The sequence below is a fragment of the Stegodyphus dumicola genome, chromosome 2, assembly GCF_044657685.1.
Source record: "Stegodyphus dumicola isolate Sdum_Otavi_A_Nest chromosome 2, ASM4465768v1".
Taxonomy (NCBI): domain Eukaryota; kingdom Metazoa; phylum Arthropoda; class Arachnida; order Araneae; family Eresidae; genus Stegodyphus; species Stegodyphus dumicola.
The window spans coordinates 103,183,621-103,206,451 of record NC_140769.1 but is presented as its reverse complement, the minus strand read 5'-3'; the positions used below and the strand labels follow the sequence as shown (position 1 = coordinate 103,206,451).

The window sequence follows — 22,831 nt, the reverse complement described above, 5'->3', positions numbered from 1 at the left end:
GTGGGTCCATTTAACTTTACTGGAAGGGGACAAGGCTTCAAGGGGCTTTAGACCAATCGCAGTACAGACGACTGACGAAATTTATAGCGCGCGCTGGCTGAAGTTCTAAGAATATTCTCCCATTATTTCACTAACTCACACGCTGCATTTGTAGTTCGAAAAAAAATGCACAAAACAGTATTATGACCAACACGCAGTAGAATATGCTGCTGTGTTATGTGAAAGAAAATCTCGTTTTTTAATGGGAAAGTTAACGCAGGAATTTAGAGGTAAGAAATAAAGAGTGATATGGGATACCATGAAAGCAATGGTAAATAGATAAGAGTAAATGAATTAAGCTTACTTCAAATCCTTTTAGAAATAAACAATTTTAATTATTTAAATTTATAATATGATTAATTTGCATTACAATCTAACAGCAAACTAAGTTTTTTTCTTTTTTTTTCCCATGTTTACATTAAAACTGTTTTCCCGCAATTTATTTTACAGTTACTATTCGAAAAATATTTCTTTAAATAAGAAATTAGAAAGAAAATATTTCTTTCTTAATATTTCTTCCCTTTTTTTATTTTCTTTTCTATGAAAATTATTTCTTTCAGGAAAAGAAATAAAATTCATTCGCTATTACAGTATGGCCGATTGCTGCTGCATTCAATTATCACACACGCATCAAAATGCTTTATTTTAAATAATTTATTCTATAGTTAACATGAAAGAAAATATTTTTTCAATATAAAATATATAACCAAAATTAAACTAATCTATCCTGTATGTGTGATTAATTCGTTTTGCAATTTTTGTCACACAATTACTAATACCGTTTTTTCAATATTACATTGCTGTTATTTTAATCTTGTATATAAGAACTGCTCAGTTTAAATATTCTTCCTTCTCAAAAGATTTTGTTCTGTGAAAATAATTAAAAGATAGTAATATTTTCACAATGGAAGTACTAAAGTAAAAATAATCAGTGTAGGTCTCCTGCAGTTCAAGTCCTTATCAAACCAGCGTTTCGACATATTTTAAATAGAAAACTAATAATAATCAATATCTCTTTTACAATATAAAAATGAGAATGCTATGAACAGTATTTTTATTTATTTATTTATTTATTTTTTTAAGTTTGCAAAGGAACAATGATTTTTTAATACTATAATAGGTTACAAAAGTACTATTCCATGAACAAACCCTCAGTCTTATAGCATTGTTACTTTATAGCATAATACAATAATAATACAGTATAATTCTGCTAACAAGCCCACCAGCCGCCGAGCGGTAGAGTCGCTGAACGCAGGTAGTTTGGTCCGAGATTCGAATCCCGCGAACGAGCTGGACGGCGTTTTCGCGTTTTCGTGGCTTTCCCCATGTGTAACGTGTATACGAGCCAGTTTCCCTTAGAAAGTCCTCACTTAGAAACCAGTTTTAAAACGTATTAAAATTACACACACACACACACACACACACACAAAAAAAAAAAAAAAAAAAAAAAAAAATCTGAAAGCTTTCAGATTTTATATTACTCCCAAAGGGCCATTTTTTTAACGTTTTGCGTGTTACCTTTATTTATTAAATATCATGTTTTTCGCACTTAAACCATAAAATTCAATTCAACAGCAATATCATATAAATTTAAAAAAGCATATTTTTAGAATTTCCGATACATAGTCTCGCGCGCTAGAGATGAAAGTGTTTTTTGCCATTGCTCGCTTTGAAATCGTTGGGTTTCTTAATCAAAAACTCATAAATGCTTTACAAAATATGATATATGAAATGGATAGTAATACAAATTCCCAGTTTCAAATTTGGGCCTCCAGATGCCTATATTAGGATGGAGGATTAAGTTATTCAGAATTTCATGGCTCTAGGTACCGTTGTTTTATCACAGTGCGAGAAACATTCATACATTCTGCAGATTCCTCATTATTTAATTTCTTTAAATATAATAGAGTGCGATAATACTTGGTGGCAACGATTTGAAAAGTGAAACGCCACAAAATGGCAAAACGAAATTAATAGCCCCTCTGGGCTAAAACTTATTTTTAAAAGTATCACACTAGTAGTAGTACAACTACTGAAAAAAATATTATAAATCTATTTTATAGTTTTATAATTATTATTATTATTATTATTTTTTTTTTAATTTTTATTTTAGTGTGAATTTTGCGTAATAATGAACGACATTTTTTGTGTTCACAGTATTATTCGTAAGGTATTCAACTGTTAGATTTTAAAGTAAACGTAATTCTTGCTGTACATAAATCGAGTAGAAGCTTATCGGAAGTCTATATTTGTATTAAATGAAGAAGGTTTATGTGCTTGATAAACTTATTATCTTCTACATTTTTAAAGCGTACAATTACAATTTATATCTATAATTTCAGGAATAGTATAACCTTTCTTTCAGTAGAAATTGCGTTCTTGTTTTCTGAATGTGGCTCCAAATACTCTCTCAGTTCATCCCAAATTAAAATAACTATAAATTTTGGCAATCTGAAATACGCAATGAAAACATCTTTTGGCAGAGCAAAAGCATCAACATATTTTCTATAAATTTGCCATCGATTCAGAGATCTACGACGGTTTTCTTCGTTTAAATATGAAAAAAATCAGCGGCGAAAACACATACAAAGTCATTGTCTACTTAGTACGTCAACTGGACAACCCTGATTGACGACGCGGCAACACTTTTTCACGCGCTTTCGACAACTTCCGTACTCAGAGAATATAGGATGTCGGGCAGACCTGTTTTTTACTAGCAGCGACATCTGGCGGCCCACAACTTGCTGTCGACTCTCGTAGCGTAGAATAACCGTCCAGGTTCACACTGGAGAGCGATTCAGGTCGTCAGTTCATCTGGAGGGAACAAAATACTATATACAACAAATCTCACATTGTAGAAAGATACAATTACAGAGATAGAGGAATAATAGTGTGGGCTGGGATCTCTCTCGGTTGTCACCCTGGCCTGAATGTGTTCCATAGAGGAACTCTGAACGGTGTGAGATACCGAAACGAGATACTTGATCAATATATTTGCTCATATGCTGCAGCTATTGGTCCTGGACTTCTCCTGATGGACGATCAGGCGACTGATGCGCCATTGTACCAAGCTCGGGTTGGTCAAGAATATCTTGAGGGTCACGGTACGGAGTGGATGAAATGTCTATCTCAATAGATCTGAATCCGATATAGTATCTATCTTGGGAGGGAAGTTGCTGCTTTAAATCCTCCTCCAAGGTTGTTAGATAAGCTTGAACAATGATGAGAACAATGTCTTCTCTGGTCGTTTCTTCTCATTTTGCTGACCGACAACTTAATTGGCAGCATAGGACGTCGATGCCAACGTATTCAGCTAAGAATGGACACAGTTCTTATTAGAGCCTATTTTTGTAAACTGTTATGTACAAGACTGGACCTCCAAGACTGGATTTCCTTGCCAAGAGCGCAATTTTTGTTCTAATTTATGCTTGTGTTGAACTTTAGAAACATCCTCTGTCACATTCATTTAAGAACTGTTTAATGAACATGTCCTCTAAATGTCTTGTTTCTATGTTGCTAGATTCTCAAATTACACACAAATAAAATATGCTGTTCTCTAAGTTTTGGGGGCCAATGTAGTTTTAAATTTATTTCACTTACTTTTGCACACTTGTAATTTACTCACATATTTGAAAATTTTTGCTTCTTAAATTAAAATTTTAAATGTATAAATCAAACAACTTTTTTTCCTTATGAGCCTTTAAAATTTAAAATTAAATATAATTTCAGATCAAACCAGTGAGAGCCTTGCATGAGAAATGGTTTGAAATAACAGCTGTAAAAGACGCCAGACTGCAAGAAGTACGAAACTACTTGAAATTCTTTGAAGAATTTTCAGTGAACCTTGTAAAGACTCTTATGCATTCAGTAGATGCAAACGTAAGACTTTCTTTCCCTATCAATATTTTCTTTTCGCAGATAAAGAATGGGAGACATTTGGCATGATCTCTAGTATTCCAGTCTGTACTAATCACGAAAGAAGGTACTACATTAGCATAAGTAACTAATGATAATTTATCGTAAAATGTTACGAAAATTTAGGTTGTAATTTAGTCAGAATTTCAGTTACTTTTGAAAGCTTTTTATGTATCCTGTTTCACCTGTTGTCCAAATATAAGGAAGAAACGCAGCAAAGGCAGGTCTAAAATTGTACAAAATTACTCGTTGTGCTAATCGGTATAAAAGATTTATATTTAAGGGGACGGTGCACTTTAAAATAGCTGAAAATCAACCTGGAATATTGAATTTGTTTTTCTTACTCTCATAATATTCCACATACGTAACTACATCGTATAAAAAAACCGAGTTCAAATTTTCTAATTTTTAAAAAAGTTACAAGCATTTAAAATGTGTAAACAGCGTAAACTTTCCCATTAAATTTTGGAGAAAATGTAAAAAAATGTGTTTCAACAGTTATTTACTAATGTTATAATTTATATATCTGACCAAAAGAAGTGTTTATTTCTTTAAAAAAGGCTAGAAATGTCAAGTATTGACAGATATTAATGAATTTAACTTTGGTTATGTAATTGCTATAGGCGAAGAACAGGAGGAAGCCAATTCGTTTTCCATACTCGTTGAAAAATAGCGTGATCAGCGTCGCTTGAACCAGTACTTCTCTTTTTGAAAAAGAGAAGTTTACCTGCTTGGAAAAAATCAGAAATAGTGAAAAATGTTGTAAAGCATTACTGAATATTGTAAACGTAACAAATGAAGGTAAAATATATGATGCGGGTGAGTTTTAAAAGTTTCATTGGATAAAATGCATAAATTGTTTCTACCTCTAACTTCGAATCACATACCAATTTGCGATATGTTTATTTTTTTCAAATTTAATATTATGCGATTAAAAATAGTTAAATGATACGAAAATGTTATCCAATGTCTATATATTCATATTTAAAGCTAATTTGCTATTTCTCATGACCATATGTTTTAAAGTTAAGTTTGAAGAAAAACTTTAAATTCGGTTTTCTCAAAACAAATTTTTTCGCAGTTTTTGGCAGTCTTAAAAATGTTTCATGCATCTCATTTTTAGTTTAAAATGAATGATATTTGGAAGAAACTATCTTGTTGTATGTTAAAGTAGTTCTGTGTATGCATTTTTGGATATGAGGTTATTAAGAAGTTTAAACTTGTGATAATTTTTAACAAAAGGTGACTTTTTTCCGAACACTGGGTTTAAGTTCAAAAAAAAACCTTTTTAGAAATTTCTGATCCATCATATTCAATAACGGATACACATAAACTTTTGTCAAGTTTTTATAACTAACTAAAAGGAAAAATTAGGAAAAAGTATTGAAAATTAGCGCGCCAGGAGCATTTTAAATCTTTAATCAAAATAATTAATTATTTGTTTTAAAATTTTTTAATTTTAAAATAAATTGCAATTTTGAACATAAATTTTGTAAATTGATGTTATAATATGTATATGTATAAAATTTCTTGTTGAAAACACAAAAACTTAACTAATTTTTAAAGTCCACCGTCCCCTTAAGACACAATCAGTACAAAAGACAAGTGGCTCCAGACATTGCTTTCGATATAAAAATGTTGTCCTCCCCTTTGTTGTAAATATCTTTTTTGTCTGAAGAAGAGAGGCTGTGTCTGACCACCCTCAAAATCGACAGAGATTTATGCAAAATCTATGCCTTGTAAGATTGCTATCAAAAAGTAAGATTGCTATTTTGCCTAATTTTAAATCTTTCGATCTATCTACCGAGTAGGTGCATTTTCCCATCCTCATAAAGAAGCTTCGAGTAATATTTGCTTGAAAGGTTTTAGCCCCTGCCCACAAACGATAGAAATTATTCTTTCAACGTGTTAATCAATTAATCAATACTGTTTAAGAAATAAATTATTATTAAATAACTTTGCAGCAATTGCGCAAGTAGTAATAACTTGTATTCGCACTAAATGGATTTAAGATCATACAACATATAATATATATATATATATATATATATATATTAAATAACTTTCAGTTTTTACGGAACATCGGCCTCATCTTAGCTTCTGATTTCGCCGATAACTCGCACTGGAACACCTGATTGAAAAAACAATCTTCCCGCACTGCCTTATTAGAAATTTCCCACAAGCAATGCTTTGCACATGGTGTTTTGTGATTGGTGCTTCTACTGTCTATCCCTGTGAATTATACAAATTGCGTCAATTTGCGCCTTCTCTACGTGCTGTGATTGTCCCTTTACAATGCTTTTCTTTGCGAATGCTTAACCCCGGCAGTTTTCATCATACGTGCACCTTATCAACGCCATTTATAGTTTTTTAAAGAGCTGGTGAATTTGCGCAGGAAAATGTAGTGTTGCTATTCTAAAATTTCGAAATGTTTTCACTATAATCGTAAGAGCTCTGCTGTTTTAAATCATCGCAATCTTTAGCGCATATCTTCAAATAACGATACCTGAAATTTTATTTTGGTTGGTTCAATGGATAGGCAGCAGGGATTTCATACATCTCCGATGAATACATTATGTACATCGGAGAAGCTTTTTTTATGACCCCCGTTAACAAATAAATAAACAAAAAAAGTACTTAACATTTTAAAAATATATAAAAGTAAATCAAAAATGCATATACTTACAATAAATTTACAACAGTACTTAAAGAAGGCATTTTTACTCGTAGTAGAGTATTATTTCAAGATAAAATCGTATATTTAGTGTAGTGCAAAATTTTCCATGGAATTTGCTCTGAAAGCTGAAAGTGAACATCATTGTTGCCATTCAGAATAAAGATAAGAAAAATTCTGTAAAGTTAATACAAAAACACGACGAAATGTGTAAACAAACGTGAACGAACTGGAGGGATACAAATGATATATCTGTTGTAAATAAGAACAGATACTTTTTCTGTTTTTCTATTTTTGCACAAAACACTCAGCATTTTCGATACGGATGGATATAAGCGAATTACAGATAAATTAAAATTACTGAACTTAATTTACACCTGGTAATTTTACGGCCTAAACAATAAACTCGATTCAAAGACATGTAAATGAAAAATAATTAATGACTAAAATATACTAAAACTACTCTTCATTATTATTTTGCAGGGAAATAATGTCCTACATTATGTTTATGGCAACAGCAGATTTGACTTAGCTGAAGAATTACTGAGAAGCGGCCATGCAACGAATCTGCTGAACAAACTCAACAAAGTTAGTAAATTTTTACGGTTTTTCAAAATTTCTATGGAGCAATTATAGCAATATATTTTTATCATTACTATCTACATAAAATATTGTAGCTTGTAACAATATTTAACTAATATAATTTTAAAACAAACAACACGATCTCTAAACATATTATTATAAACTTACATTCTCTAAGGGTCAAGGATTGAATTATCCCTTTCTTAATCTTATTTTTATTGCGATTATCTGTGATTATCTTAATCTCATCTTGACTCGATATCATACTTTACTGCAATTTAAATTTTTAATGGAATGCTCACTTGCAGGGAACAGGAAATTTGATATAATAGTTTTATCGCTCTGGACTAAAAAATTATCTTTTTCATATTGCTTTAAATAAGTGGCTTATATTAATTGAATTTGCATATACATATGAAAACTTAAAGCTCGTTAGACAATTTCAGTTACAACAAGAGAAATAAAACTGGCATTATGCTTAGCTAAGCTATAAATATTAGGCATAAAATGATGCATAATTATGAAGGCAAGTAAAGTAGTAAAATAGAAAAAAAAAAATTGTACTTTTGATTTCTTCAGGGAGATTGAGCAATTTAAAAATGAAAAATCAAGGTTTATTTATATAAATATGCTCATTATCTAAGAGTTAAGCTCGCGACAGTAAATTTAAAATAACTGGAACTGTTGTGTTTTTGCTGCTCTGACATTTCACATAAAACTTTAAGTTATATATTCACAAATAAAAAGCAGTGAAAGAATTATATTTAGTCATATTTTTAATAATTTATATATGTAAATAACATTTTGTAAGTTCAGAAAAAAATTGTTAGGTATCCAAAAAAAAAAAAAACTTTCCTTAGCAGCGGATGTGACCACTTCTTACTTTCAGACAAGCACTGTGAACGACGTTCCATACTTTCTATTAAGGTGCAGGGTTTTACATGTGTATTATTTTTGCCTTTACTGTAACTTTCGTCAGTTCCCACCAGGACAAAATTTAGTGTATTTAACGACAGAACTCTTGATTTTGAAAGAGAGTTTATGGAAGCTATGGCTGACCTTCCCACTACTTGTTCGCAGCTTTCTCCAATCGGCTTCAGCCTTGTTAGCCTTAATTGCTCGATTAAGTTGCCAAACTTTACCTGAGACAAAATTCGTGAACGCGATTTGTCTTGTAAATCCCGTTATTTTAATATCTTAAATTTCGTTTTAAGCTTTTTTCTGTTATTCCTGCAAGCTGTGGTGTTAAATTTCTATTATTGCACAGGTTATGCACTGTTAGGCTGACAAACTAATCAGACGGTTTTAGCCTTCTTATTAAAAGGGTCTTACGAGAGAGTAAGATGGGGCGATAATTTGCCTCACTGTTTTAACAGAACCTTCTCCTAGATTTGAAGTACTTAGGTTCCGTACCAAGTGATATCATATTTGCAATTCCTTTAATAGAACATCTTGGAAATATTTGAGAATATGTAGAGGGGATACATGGACAGAGATAGCATTTCAGAGGATCCAAAAAACTTTAAAATAAAGTTTGAGATCCGTGAATATTCCATTCGTGAATAAGAATCCTATTCCATTCGAACGATCATTTCACTCTCGAGGTCATTATCCATACGTTTTTCTCTATGTGGACTTGTGTTGTGATCCATAAGGTTACAACTACGGATTATGTCTGAAAATGCATCAAAGACTTCATTCCGATAGTCTGTGTAGTCACAAAAACTTCTGTGAAGATGTGCCGAACTGTGCGATAGCTAAAAAAAAAACTCCAATTTATGCTATTATATTGACAATGGTGAAGAAGCAGTAGAAGTGACATTGACTGAGCAGGTTCTATATTTTTTCCTCCACATAAATTTCTATGTTTATATTTAAATTCCAATGCCAGCTTTGACCCAACTGTTAGCATATGATGGACCACTCAGCTACTTTCTAACTCGCATGCTGATACATCTACTTCAAGGATGATCTTCTGGGTTTGATGCTTAAAGAATCACAAATTTGTTATACCCAAGCGTTCAAATATTAATTTTCCAATTGTTTTAGCAATTAATGATTTTAGAGTTGATGAGGTGGCTGTCGATTGCCTTTGGCCAATGAAGCTCGTAACCTGTCAAAATAGTTCACGACAAAATAGCTTATAACAAAATAGCCCATGGCAAAATAGCCTAAATATAACTATAAATATCTTATTTCTAGTTTAAGTTCTAAAAGCTTTTTAACGCAAATATCGACTATTTATACCATTCGACAAAATTCCCATTGAGCTTTAGTATCTAAAAATGAGTAAAAAATATTTTCTATACTGTACTTTTTAAAATAAAATTGAGGCCCATAAGACCAGTAAAAACAACAAAATCAGTGTCTAGTGATACTCATATTTGAAGATTATAAGAAATACCCCGAAGAAATTCTAAATGTTCCATGATTTCATAATTCTCCATGAATGCTTTCAGACATCGATTCCGTTTGTAAGGTTATTATTTAAGTTAACCAGTAATTTATAATTTCAGCATTTACTATAACTTCTCTTTTCCGTTTCCTCCCCATAACGTAAATGAGATAGGTTGTATTTAAACTGAGGTTTTCGGAGTTTAAGAGAGAATGTGTTCCTGGCTTCGCATGCACGCTCCGTGTTGGTTCTTGCTAGTTCGGATAATTGTGTTTATTCAGTTTTGTTTTATTTCACTATCAACATTTTAATTTTGATTTTCCAGTAAATTTACTGAGATAGCTTAGTCTTTGACTACTGTTTCACGTTTAACTTGAATTTACCTGTTTTATAAGTTGCATTACCACGACTGTGACTGATATTAGTACAAGAGAGAGCGTTTATGTTCTAAAGAATGTTTAAATAAAAAGGTTATTTAAAACCTTCTCACGACTTTGTAGTTATTTTAGAGACTTGATATCTGTTGGGGTTATTAGATTCATTCCTAGTTCTCGATCAAGTAAAACTACATAAATTATACGTATTTTGCATTGTTTGCGTTTAGATTCCGCACACATGCATCCCGGCGATTCCTTAAACGTCCTCTATAGGAAGACACTGTGCACTTCCATGAGATACATCCATCTTTGTTGTCTATTACTTTACGATATATATGACAGTCTTTTAGAAAATCTGTACCTTTTTATGACTAAGTTTTATCGCTTTGAAATTAATTACTTTCAATAAAATCAAACCCCAAACTGAATCTAAACCAAATCTTCTTACTTTATTTACCTTCTAAAATATTCTCTTGCTTTTAAAGCTTAATTTATTACATATTAAAGACACTGAAAATTATTGTATTTTTCTTAATGTCTAAATATCTTTTTTGTGCAAAACAAGTAAATTATTTTACAATTTAGAACTAAGGCCAGAGGATACCAGATTTTTATATGCCACGGTAACTCGTATGTGGATAATTATTACTACATAACCCTACTATAGGGCAGAGGATACTAGATTTTTATATGCCATGGTAACCTATATGTGGAAATTATTACTACGGCACTCTGCTTGATAAATGGTTGTCAAACATTTTTAATAAGATATCTCTATTAGCCATCATACGTAAATGTGTGTACAATCAAATATGAATGCGTATAGTTTCTAAATCGCATTTGCATGCAAGACACAGTTACCGATTTGTACATATATGACAGACTCATCATACGTCTGCATATATTTACGATACTAAAAAAATTTAAAAACTGTTCCCGGGACTTCGTTCAGAAGATTTTGATTGATACCTTGTCATAGGCTATTTTGTCATGGACTACTTTGTTGGGGTACCAATAAAACTATATATATATATTATTATTAGAAAGTGCGATTTGCTTCTTGGATGACCAACAGCAAACCTCCAAATGTCTGACTTATTTGTTTAAAATTATTTTCGAAAAGTGGAATTACAGAGCGGTCATTATTAAAATAATTAGCGATATCTCTAATAAGCTGTACTGCCTCAAGCTGAATGACGGCAAACCAGCAAATCAACTAGCCATCTTTTTTAATAATTGACCTTTTATAATAAATAAAAGTAAAGTTGAAATCACTTTAAAAAATTTTCAGTCAACAGTTAAACTCACATACTCAAAGGTTTCATCTGCATATTTGTTCGCAGTAAATCCTAATTTGTCACATTATACGATCTTTGCACATTCTATTTTATAAGCACGTAGTTTTTTTCAATGAAATTAAAACATGCGTTTGAAAGCTCAGAATCTGCGTAGTCTAACTTTCCGAAAGCAGTGTGTAAAACTGCCTTTAACATGAAATATGCTCGTCTGTTAAGGAATTACCAAAGCTGCTAACAATGAGACACACTCATAACCAAACGAAATAAGCTCTTGGCCAAAGAAATGGCAATGCTTCATTGATTGTCATTCATAATCCATTAAGGTTGTAAAAAATGTCAAATTCCCAGAGCTAGAAACTTGAAAAATCTACTATGCTTTCCTCTGAAATTGAGCCACTTCCATTTGGATTTGCCACAAGAGCATATGATAAGAAAGTTTCTAATTCAGCGCAAGGTAGAGTGGAAGAACAAAATCCCAAGCACTTCAAAGGTCTCGAGATTTAACTTGTAATCCTTCCAGTGAATATCTTCAGTTTATAGAAAATCTTTCACAAGTGAAGCCTTGTGAGACCGAATATTATTGACATTAACAGAAAGGTAGGAGCAACAGTTCTCCGGAAAAAGCTAACATAAAAACGTATAATCTCATCCTTATAAGGTATAACACTTACCACTTTACATATGGAGGAGTGTGTATTAATTATGTCACCTCGCATGCTTCCAGATAACTTTTGTTCCTATATTTCGTGAGTTGCATTATGTTTCCTTGTTCTACATAGATGAACTGCTACGCTGTTTTTCTGGACGGATCAAGATTAAATTTGCAGAAGTACGCAATGAGCTGAATTGGATAGATTTTATTCTATTTACTTGATGAAACTGATGGTATTTCTTTCATTGATGATTCGAAACTCTGTTCGCAGAATATCAGCATGTAAACAAAATCTTGATTCAGCTGTAAAAAAGTAAGAATCCAATTATCTTTACTGCATGAATACTGCTATGTGCGCAATTTCAAATAAACTTTTCATTGTAAGAAGGTTAAAGATGTACCAACCACCAACCTCCTGGCATACAGTTCATGACGTAATAGTAGAGGTGATATACGATGTAAAAATCAATCTTTACCTTTACTAGCCCACTTATCGTCTTTTACTTAAGTGACTGTGAGGGCAAGAGATAACAACAGAATGTAAAATATTGATTTCGTTTTCTCACCGCCGGTGAGTTAACTTAAAATAAGGTTTCACTCAGTTCCCCTAGTTCCCCTAAAATCCTAGTCGCCCTTTAAAAAGGGGAGTATATAAGGTATTTCTCCCACTTCCCTAGCGTGCCTTCGTGGTGTAACGGTAGCACGCTCGGCTGGTATTCCAGAGGTCCGTGGTTCGATTCTCGGCGAAGGCGGTTGCATATTTTCATCTTTTCTGCTTCCAATTAACCCAATGACTCTACAGTGGCGCCCGAACTAAAAGGGTTGTGGATGATGATTCTTCGCACCCAGGATTTGGGGACTAGGTCCCCTAAAACCCTAGTTGCCCTTTAAAAAGGGGAGTATATAAAGTATTTCTCCAATTTCCCTAGCGTGCCTTCGTGGTGTAACGGTAGCACGCTGGGCCGGTACTCCAGAGGTCCGTGGTTCGATTTCCGGCGAAGGCGGTTGCATATTTTTCATCTTTTCTGCTTCCAATTAACCTAATGACTCTACACACTGTGTGAAACCTAAAGAATGCAGTTTCTTGTTAAATAATAGTTTCTTGTTTTCTTTAACCCCCCCCCCAAAGTACATGATTTAGGCCATTTGTCCAATGTATACAGGGTGTACCAGCAGAGCAGTGACAAAATTTAAGGAGAGATAGAGTGCTCCTAGCCGATGGAAAATCACATAGCAATGCATGGTCAGAAACGCTTTCTCCTGGCTCGGTAGTGACGACACAGAAGTCAAGAAAGAAAGGACACAAATGCACAAATTCAATATGAAATGGTACACAAATTCAATTCATATTGAATTTGAAATGAATGGGGTGAAATGAAAATGGGGTGAGAAAACATGTTTATAACAAAAATAAAGAAAAAACAAGATAAAGAGACAACGATCATCATCAAAGGTGTTCGAAATTACCACTCGGACCGTGATGTAGGAACCGTGCGTTATGAATCTTCAATTCGTGATGCAGGTCTTCCATGCGCCAGAGAAGTGAGGCCTGCCTGACGGTCCGAGGTCGTCATTTCGAACACATTCTTTAATGACGATCGTTATTTGTTTTTGTTTTTATTTGTAGGTTTCTGTTGTACTAAACATAAAACATCTTTTGTCTCATTGTTTGTGTTCTTCCTTTTTTAAGTTTTCTGTCGTCACTATTGCGCCAGGAAATAGTTTCCGACCATACATTAGTATATGATTTCCCAATCGTCTGGGTGTACTCTATCTCTTCTGTAAGTTTGTCACCGCTGTACTGTGATGCACCCTGTATAGTACCTTTAATTTATATGCTTAGAATCTTGAAATGAACATACTATCTTCATATGGTGGTGTGTGGTGTGTGTGATTATGGCAAAGCCTCGAGGGCTATCTGCCTAATGGGAGGGATGCCTTCGTGGAGGACTTTCTAAGGGAAACTGGCTCGTATTCACGTCACATGAGGAAAACCACGAAAACGCCCATGCAGCCAGCCCGTTCGCGGGATTCGAACCTCGGACCGAACTACCAGTGTTCAGCGACTTTACCGCTCGGCCGCTGGTGAGCCCTATCTTCATATGAAATGAACCTTTCAACTAATTATTATATCTAACATACATTTGCATAATACTCAAATATTGGTGTATTTTATTTACGCATTTCGGTAAAACAGTTAAACATATTTCGTAATTAAGTTTTGGGCGTGTTATAACAGTCTTATTCCGCTGCTTTACAGAGTAAAGTTACACTTTGGTCGCTTTATAAACACACTTTGGTTAACAGTAGTTGCAGTGAAAAAGATCGCATCAGATTTGATGAATTATGAATTTAAATGTTTCAGAAATGGAATATTATTTAAATATATCAGAATGAATTTCATTTAGAAAATACATTAAAAACCTAATTTGCAGTCAGGAAACTCTCCTCTGATGATATGTGCGACTTCAAAACCCAAGACAGAAAGTGATTGGTTCGTTATTCAGAAGACCATACAGCTTGGCGACGTTAACGCAAGTTCACCATTTGTAAGTATTCAATAATTAGCACCTGAAAATTTGTAGAAAGTATTCCTAGTTTTTAACAAGTCGAATGAGACTCAATACTGTCTCATTCTTAAGAATTATATTTTTATTATTATCATACCTAAAGATTTCTGAATTATACTTTCTAAACTAGCAGATATTCAAAATCGTAAAAACAACCTTGTATTTAGCGTAGGTATAATGAACTACGTAGCGTAGGTATTTCATTATACCTACCCTAAATACAAGGTTGTTTTTACGATTTTGATTGTCACATTAGCGTGTTTCTCTTCTAGTCTAGCAGATATTCCTCTTCGTGCTCCTTTGTGCATTTAATGACAGCTTCCTAGCAAGAACTCCCCAAGAGGGAAACTTTTGTTCGTTTAAATTCCGTGTTATTTTTAATTAACGAAAATAGAAGTTTCAATACGGTTCATTTCCGAAATATTTTACTAACCAGCTTTTGATTAAAATTTTCGAAAACAGTTTTGCTGATTTAATTTAGCACATCTTTGCATTTTTTTATGTTTGGATTCTGATAAACGCACTAAAAAAGTTTTTATAACAGTATCAATATTTATATTTCGTAATTTAATATCCCGGTTTCGATCCGGATTTTCAGTTTATAAATCAAACGCTTTTCAATCATTCTTTTTAAATTTCTACTGTATGCATTAGATGCGCTAATATACTTCGGAATTTTGCACAGTAGAAATAGTATTTGCATAGTAGAATAGTATTGCCATTCGTTATAGTTCATGAATGTTAAATGTATTCAAGTACAGTCAGGATTTATCACTGTTGAATTGCCGTTCTTTAAGTACAATGATATGTATGCATAGTCTAATTGTAGCCAAGGTTTATTATTTTCCTAAGGATGGATATTCAGCAAAATTTTACAGCACATATAGTTCCAGCATCAATGAGCATATCAAAATATCCTCCAATAAATCAGGCACCAGTCTCAGAATTTTGCATTAGAAATGAGAGATATTGGGAAAAGCATGCTGTAAAATCAAAATTCAACACCAGAAGTTTTACTAGAATCGCTTACATTACAGACGGAGCTGATAAAGGAAGAAAGGGAGAGCTTCAAAAATTGTCAGATACTGATTTCATTTAAATTTTAAATGTCTATAAATTTCATAAATAGTCAGACTGGACAGTATTTAGCTATTTTTTAATCATATGAAGTCGCCATGTTACAAAATCCAATATTTGGATAGCTATTTTGGAGCTAAAAATGGTCACATAACGTAATTTCTTACTCTAAAAATAACACAATGATGATGTTCTTAATGCACAGCAATAAGAAACTGGGTAAGTTATTTAAGTAAAACATAATTTATTCGTCTTTTAAGATGCCTTTCGAAAAGACATATATTAGAATATTTTGTTTAGAGTGAGATACGTATATTTTAGCTGTAGAATTTTAAAGCTACTTTGTTAAAGAAGTAATCCACGTGTAAGGAGAAGTTAAAAATCTTTCATTTTTCAAATCGTATAAAATTCAAAATATATAACATTTAACATAAAAGAATTCAAGTTTTAGATTTCTTAATTATTTACCGAAGTTTGAATTTTTTGAAGCATTTTATAAAATAACCCGCATTTATTCAGGTTTTTTTTTTTAAATTCGTTTCATATCTAATGAAAATTTTAATACCTAATGAAGTGCTTTTATACCTGTTAAAACTAAAAAAATATAACATTTCAAATACATTGCGTTTGTCATTTTCCTACAGCGTCTCGGCTTTTCCGTTCCATCTAGACTGAACAATACAACGGATTGATTTTTATTTTCTTGATATTGTTATATAGCAGCTAAATGCTTGTAGCAAGCATGAAATGAAACAGGATTCATCAGTCTTAAAAATGCCTTTCATCTTCTAAATACACTCTTTATTCGGGAAGGCTTGATAAATTCTTGAAATAGTTTTCAGCAGATTCAGCTTGGATCCTCTTTTTAAGCAAGTCATATGTTTCTACAGTATAATTTAAACAATGTATACATCCAGTTGAAAAACAATTACCATTCACATATAGTTTTCTTTTACGTTTCTTAGTAACACAGTTCTATTCACTGAAATATTTGATGCGCGTTATTCAATGGAAATTTTAGTAAAATATTGTTACGTTTTTCTTCTGACGTCAGTTGTTACGTTATTTTCTTCACATGTTCGTGCAGATTTGGAGTGAATAACGACGACAGCACTTGATGGAATATCGAAACCCACTTTATTTACCAATATTAATCAGGACAGCTCCAAAAACCTCGTTTACAGTTGTCGAACTGTTATAACCACGCTGACACGATCAGCGATACAGCTTTCAGGTTATCAAGCTATCACGGTGGAGACAGCTTCATTGCAAAGCACCAGAGTGCAGCTCCCGACTCTGCTCGGTCGTTCTCGGAACTCCACGTACTCTCGAAACTCTCCACGCTACAACTCGCGATGCACTCGACGACACACAGAGCACGGCTCCCAACTCTTCGGTTTAGTCGTTCCTGGAGTTCAACACGCTCTCTCGACGATACACTAACCGCGGATACACTAAGAGACTCTTCGATGCACTCGATGACCCACTCGACACTCGCTGCCTAGCTGTCAACTCAATCGTCTCAGCACAGATTAACTAGACCAACGAATTTATATAACAGGTAGACGGCTCACCCACAGAGAATTCGTCTGCTAGGCTGTCTTCAACATATACCACGTGATTTATGGTCTTGGCGCTCTTGGGGAGTGATAGCTTAGGCTGTTCATCGCCAGTTTGGCGTGCTTTTGATGTGGCAGGTAGTGTTTTTTTATTTCCGTTTGCTGGCAGTCGGCAGACAACGACCTCGAATTAGGTTATTGGATTTTTACAATTATTTTTAGATATAACTTAAGCCCTTTTTTCCTGAATATTTTATCTATATTTTTAATAATCGCTTTAAATTATTTGCGCCATTGTTTAAGATGTTTAGATTAAATAATTTTAGGAAGAAAATCTAAAATAAATAATAAAAAGTTCAGATGGAAACTTTTAATTTTGAATAACGTTTAAAAATTAATTGCACTACTGTTATAATATTTGAAAAGGTAAAAAAATCTCGTTTATTTTTAATGCATTGCATCCTAAAGAGAAAAAGAAAATCACATTGTAATATATGTATTTATGCAATTGATGAAATATATACTTACAGACTGTTGACTTTCAGCTGGAACTATAAACTATCACTGTCCAAACTTATAATATAGTTTATGATACAAAAAGATAAATTATATTGAAATCTTATTACAGAAAAATATTTTATTTTCTTATATTTAAGTAAACATAATTTTACTTAATTTAAAGTCAGAAATAGTTTTTGGAACAATTTCATTTACCTTTGACCTTTCAGTGTTGCCAATAATACTTGCATTCTGGAAACGTACGATAGTAAATAAAATTTTATTTTTATTAAGATTATTTTTAAAAAGATCTTTCACTGATTGTAAATGCCCATTTTATTCAGTTACTTGCATATTAAAGTGCTTATAAACTTAGCAATATCCAGAAAATAATTTCTGCCTTAACTGTATGCTGCTATACATTAAATTTAGTAAGATTTCATATTTTGCACATCAGCTGTAAAATGTACATTTCCAAAATGAAATTTTCTTTCTGAATTATAATTTCAAACATGACAATACATATTCTATTTTATTCCTGTATCCCAATTAAATAAACACATTACGAAAATGTGCATTTAAATATAGTATTTACTATAAAGTAAGTGGATTTAATTACAAATAAACACTCAAAAATGAAGTAAAACGAAAATATACTACTTTGTATGAACACCAATCTTTTAAACGCGAGCAGGACGCACATTTTGAACAAAAAGCTTTCGTTTTTCACCAGTTGGAAAGGATCCAACTAGCATCTGATGAAGAAATAAAGCTTTTCGTTTGATAAGCATGTCCTGCTCATATTTAAAAGTTTGGTGTTCATACAAAGTAGTATATTTTTATTTTAAGTGGATTAATGCTATTTTTTATTTATTTAATTTTTTTTTCTAAAGTATATCAGGAACAAGTACCAAAAATCACTTCTCAAACTGGTAGTCAAGTATATTCCAGATTTCTTATTTTTGATTTATGAATAAGTAATGAGCTTTTTAAAACAAAAACACACAATTTGGCCTAAATATAGGAACTAAACATTATTATATACTACATGAATAACTTTATGAAATACAATACCCTATATATGGCTCTGATGTGGGAAATTTGATTTATGAAACTTTTTTTTTTTTTTTGGAGATGGTATAAATTTAAAAAAAAAATTAGCTTGTGGAATGGAAACCATGGAAATCTTTATATATATATAAAGAATGTGATAGTTTTTAAAAATTCAATACATAAAACAGTGTAAATAAAATACAAACTACAAATTAAATATACATGCTTTTATTTTGACAAATACAGGGCTTAAAAAAAACTGACTGCTTCACAGGAAAAAAAAAAAGAAAAAAAAGCTTTTATGAATAGAAAGTGAAAACTAGTAAAGATATAATGATGAAAGCCTCATTCAAATCTCCAAAAGTTCACTCAGATATAGTTTTGATGTTTTTTTTTTTTTTTTTTTTTTTTGACAAACCGTATATATATACTGTTTGTATGCAACAAAAAGTTAAGGCCTGTTTTCAAGGATTTTTTTAAAATTTAACTCCTACTAAAAATCGTAATACACATTTAATTCTCATTATAAATTAAAGAAAATTCTATGGTTATGATATATTCACGTTGCTAAAAATAGTTTGAAAGGAAAAGGTTTTTAAAAAATCTTAAATTAAACAAATATTACTATGAAAGGAAAAACTCTGCAATCAAATATTGAGGTGATTAACTTATAAATAGGTGGCAGTTTTAAGAATAGGCAATCTGTTGACATTACGAGTCAATACCATTTAGCTTTTTTTTTTTTTTTTTTTTTTTTAACAAAGTAAACATATCGCACAATTTTATCTCAATAATTTAATAATAAAGCTTTTTTTTTTTTTTTTTTTAATCTCAGGCAGTACTTGTTTACGAAACCAAAACGCGTACGACTTGGCGAAAAAAGGTTAGCGCCAATTGGCGCAGCTTTCTATTTCAACGGAGTACACGAAAAAAGAACATAAAATTCAATTATTTGTAAAAGGTGATTCCAGTAAATAATGTCACAGTATTTAATACATTTTGATGCTATTTTGATACATTTTGATACATGCTGAAAATGTCATATACAGCGGCAGTTTTCTTGTACAATATAGTGAAACTTTTCAACCAATTCAACAGAGATAGTAAAATGACAAAATTCTGGAAATAAAATAACAAATCATGCAGTTTTAACGTAGCTATGAAAGGTTACAGGTCCTCCTTTTACAAAACTTTCTTTAGGCATAACTTTCTCATAGGCGCTGCAGCGGATAACCATTTTTTCTTAAATTTTATGTGACCAAACAGAGCAGGCGTCTTTCGTCCCATAGAAATGAATGTAAAGTATTTCCGGACTTTCGGAATTTGACAGGCAGTCACGTGACACTAATGTTGGAACCGGATGGAGGTCGCAATAAGCTCTCTACCAGTATATATCTCGTTGAACTAGACACAATAACTCGCACTGCGGATCAGCAGGGTTTATATAGCTTTCGGCTTGTGTTCGAGCACATTCTGGACTAAACCGGTAGGAATTCGTTCCAGAAGGTTCCCCATCCGTTCATGGCATATCGCCAAATGGACGATTTCTAGCCAAATGTGGCAACCCTGCCTTACCTTGCTATTTTATGGCAACCCTAGAACTGCTTTGGGGTGAAGCCATCTTACTGCGCCTGCGCATTTCGTAAAAATATGTCCCAAAGCTCAATGCAGTTTTCACCTTGAATATGAAGCTTTCCTACTTCATTCTTTGTGCAGCAACCTTCCTCAAACTGCTGCTGTTTCTTCATGGTTTTTTCTCTTTGCGAAGTGTTAATTTTTGAAATTTCGAAGGAAGAATATACAATTATTTTAAAAATTCTGCATTCCAGTCAAAGTCGGTTAAAATTTTCTTTTTTATATATAAATGAGAATATCAATCACTTTCTGTTTTTTTCAGCCGTTTAAGTAGCGAAGGATCACAAAGGAAAAGCAATCGAGTTAAAAACTTTATTTAATGCTTTGCCATAATTAAAGTATTTAATTATGGCAAAGCACACTAGGGCTATCTGCCTAAGGAGAGGGATGCCTTCGTGGAGGACTTTCTACGGGAAACTGGCTCGTATACACGTTACACATGGAGAAAACCACGAAAACACCCATGCATCCAGCCCCTTCGCGGGATTCGAACCTCGGACCGAACTACAAGTGTTCAGCGACTTTACCGCTCGGCTGCTGGTGGGCCCTTTATTTAATGATACAGGAATAAATCCTCTCTCATTATCAACCTGTTTGATCAGCAGGAACCTCTGTATATTCGGCCCCGCTTACGATGGGTATCTGCCTAAGTGACGGATGCCTTCGTGACATGTAGAAAAATTCAACACCCTCAGAAACCCTTAATTGGGACTTAATTAATCAGAGATAACTGATTAACTTTAATTAATCTAAGTTAATTTTAAATATAGGCTCTTATTTCTGAGATAAATTTATTTATATCCATTGTGTCCAAGTGCTTCCTCTCACGTGGATTGTTAACGATGTTGCACTACATTGGTGGATAATTGCTAAGGAAGGATGGCAGCGACAGCAACCACAAAATGGAAGACAGGAAAATGTGAAAAATAGCATAAATGCAGAGATACAATAAGATGTGTTGCGCGTATGCAAATTTTGGCTTTCCAAAATTGTTCTTCACGTGATAGTGCTGATAAGAGATATAAAGGATTTGACACGTATTAATCGTTTTTGTTCAAAAGCAAAATTTAAAGGGAAAGAATCAACCGCTGAACTTGCAAGTTTCGGTATGTCTTTCCGACAATCACTCAGATGATTTTACGCCTGGGCGTATTATTTGCAAGATTGAAGAAGGGCGAAAAATAACAGATGTTGCTAGAGAATTCGATGTCAGCCACAGTGTTTTTTCAAGGCTTTGGAAATTTATAGCAAACCTCAATGTGTAGCAAACGTCACGGGGGAAGTCGTGTTTGCAGTGCAACGCCTGCAGAAGCTAGGCACATAGTGCTTTCGACAAAAAAAAAAAAAAAAAAAAAAAAAAAAAAAAAAAAACTGCGCAATACAGCTAGTGAGGTAGCAAATCAGTTTATTTGCTGCTACTGGCAAATGAATATCCCGAAAAACTGTGTCCAGATATTTCCATCAAGGAAGACTATACGCTCGCCATCCTGTTCAATTCATTCCATTGTCCAGACAGTAACGTACCGCCCATTTGCAACGGCATCGCGAGCGTCGTAATTAGATTCAACAGAACTGGGCTTGTGTACTATTCTAAGATGAGAGTAAGCTCAGTCATTTACCGGATTACAGACGCCAACTTATCTGGTGTGAGAGTAGTACTACTTATTGTCTAGAAAATATCCACAAAAGGACCGATATTCGAAATGCAGTATCATAGTATAGGCTGGGACTATGAGCAATGGCTATATGTGGTTTGCATGGGGGACTGTGATTGCCCAACAATACATTAATGACGTTCTGCTGCCTCATGTTCGCATGCTCTGTGGTGCTGTGGGTGATAAATTTGCTTTCATGGACGACAACGCAACATGGCATGGGGCCGTCGCTTCCTAAAGTGTCTAGAGAGCGAGGATATTCAACGCCTTGTATGGTCAGCACATTTTCCAGATCAGAATCTGATTGAAACAGTGTGGTATGCTTTGGAGAGGAGTTTTACTGGTCAAAAATGCTCTCCAATATGCAAGGACACCCTCATCCGTGCACTGACAGAGGAATGGGATAAATTGCCCCAACAGCTGCTGGATAATGTTGTGAAAAACATGACACGAAATGTGTAATCTTGCATTGCACACCATGGTGGCTATGCCCCGTATTGGCATCTCACGTCAGAATGCCTGAGGACGGTAACTGCATTTTTCTCGCTTTTGTGGATTCAGCGCAAAATGGCCACTTTGTCCCTTGAACAATTTTCAAAGCTTTCTGAATTTCAGAGCACAATGAATTACCTTTATTGTTATGTCTTAGTATTCGGACTTTATTTTTGTTCACTTGGTTTTTCCAACCACACTTACTTTTTTTATGCGGTGTATAGCAGTTTGTGATCCTTTCTTTGCAGTTGCCCAGTGTATTGGCAGTTTATTTCTTTATTCATTATTTCTTGCTTTATTTTAATTAATGAATTTCAGTTATTTTTCCATTCTGATTGTCTAATTGTGAATGCATTCAGT

The 22,831-nt window shown here is 33.2% G+C and overlaps 1 protein-coding gene across 4 annotated transcripts in view; it reads left to right on the top strand.

The window, feature by feature from the left end:
* LOC118192402 (KN motif and ankyrin repeat domain-containing protein 2-like) overlaps nucleotides 1–22,831 on the top strand; it is a 68,582-nt gene that overhangs the window by 11,218 nt on the left and 34,533 nt on the right. For 2 of the 4 annotated variants that reach the window (XM_085810975.1, XM_085810974.1), the window contains exons 3-5: nucleotides 3,769–3,918; nucleotides 7,112–7,216; nucleotides 14,368–14,481. In XM_085810975.1, coding sequence (XP_085667101.1) covers nucleotides 3,769–3,918; nucleotides 7,112–7,216; nucleotides 14,368–14,481 — 369 coding nt within the window. The remainder of the gene's footprint in view (nucleotides 1–3,768; nucleotides 3,919–7,111; nucleotides 7,217–14,367; nucleotides 14,482–22,831) is intronic. The other 2 variants (XM_085810977.1, XM_085810976.1) reach the window with 2 other exon arrangements.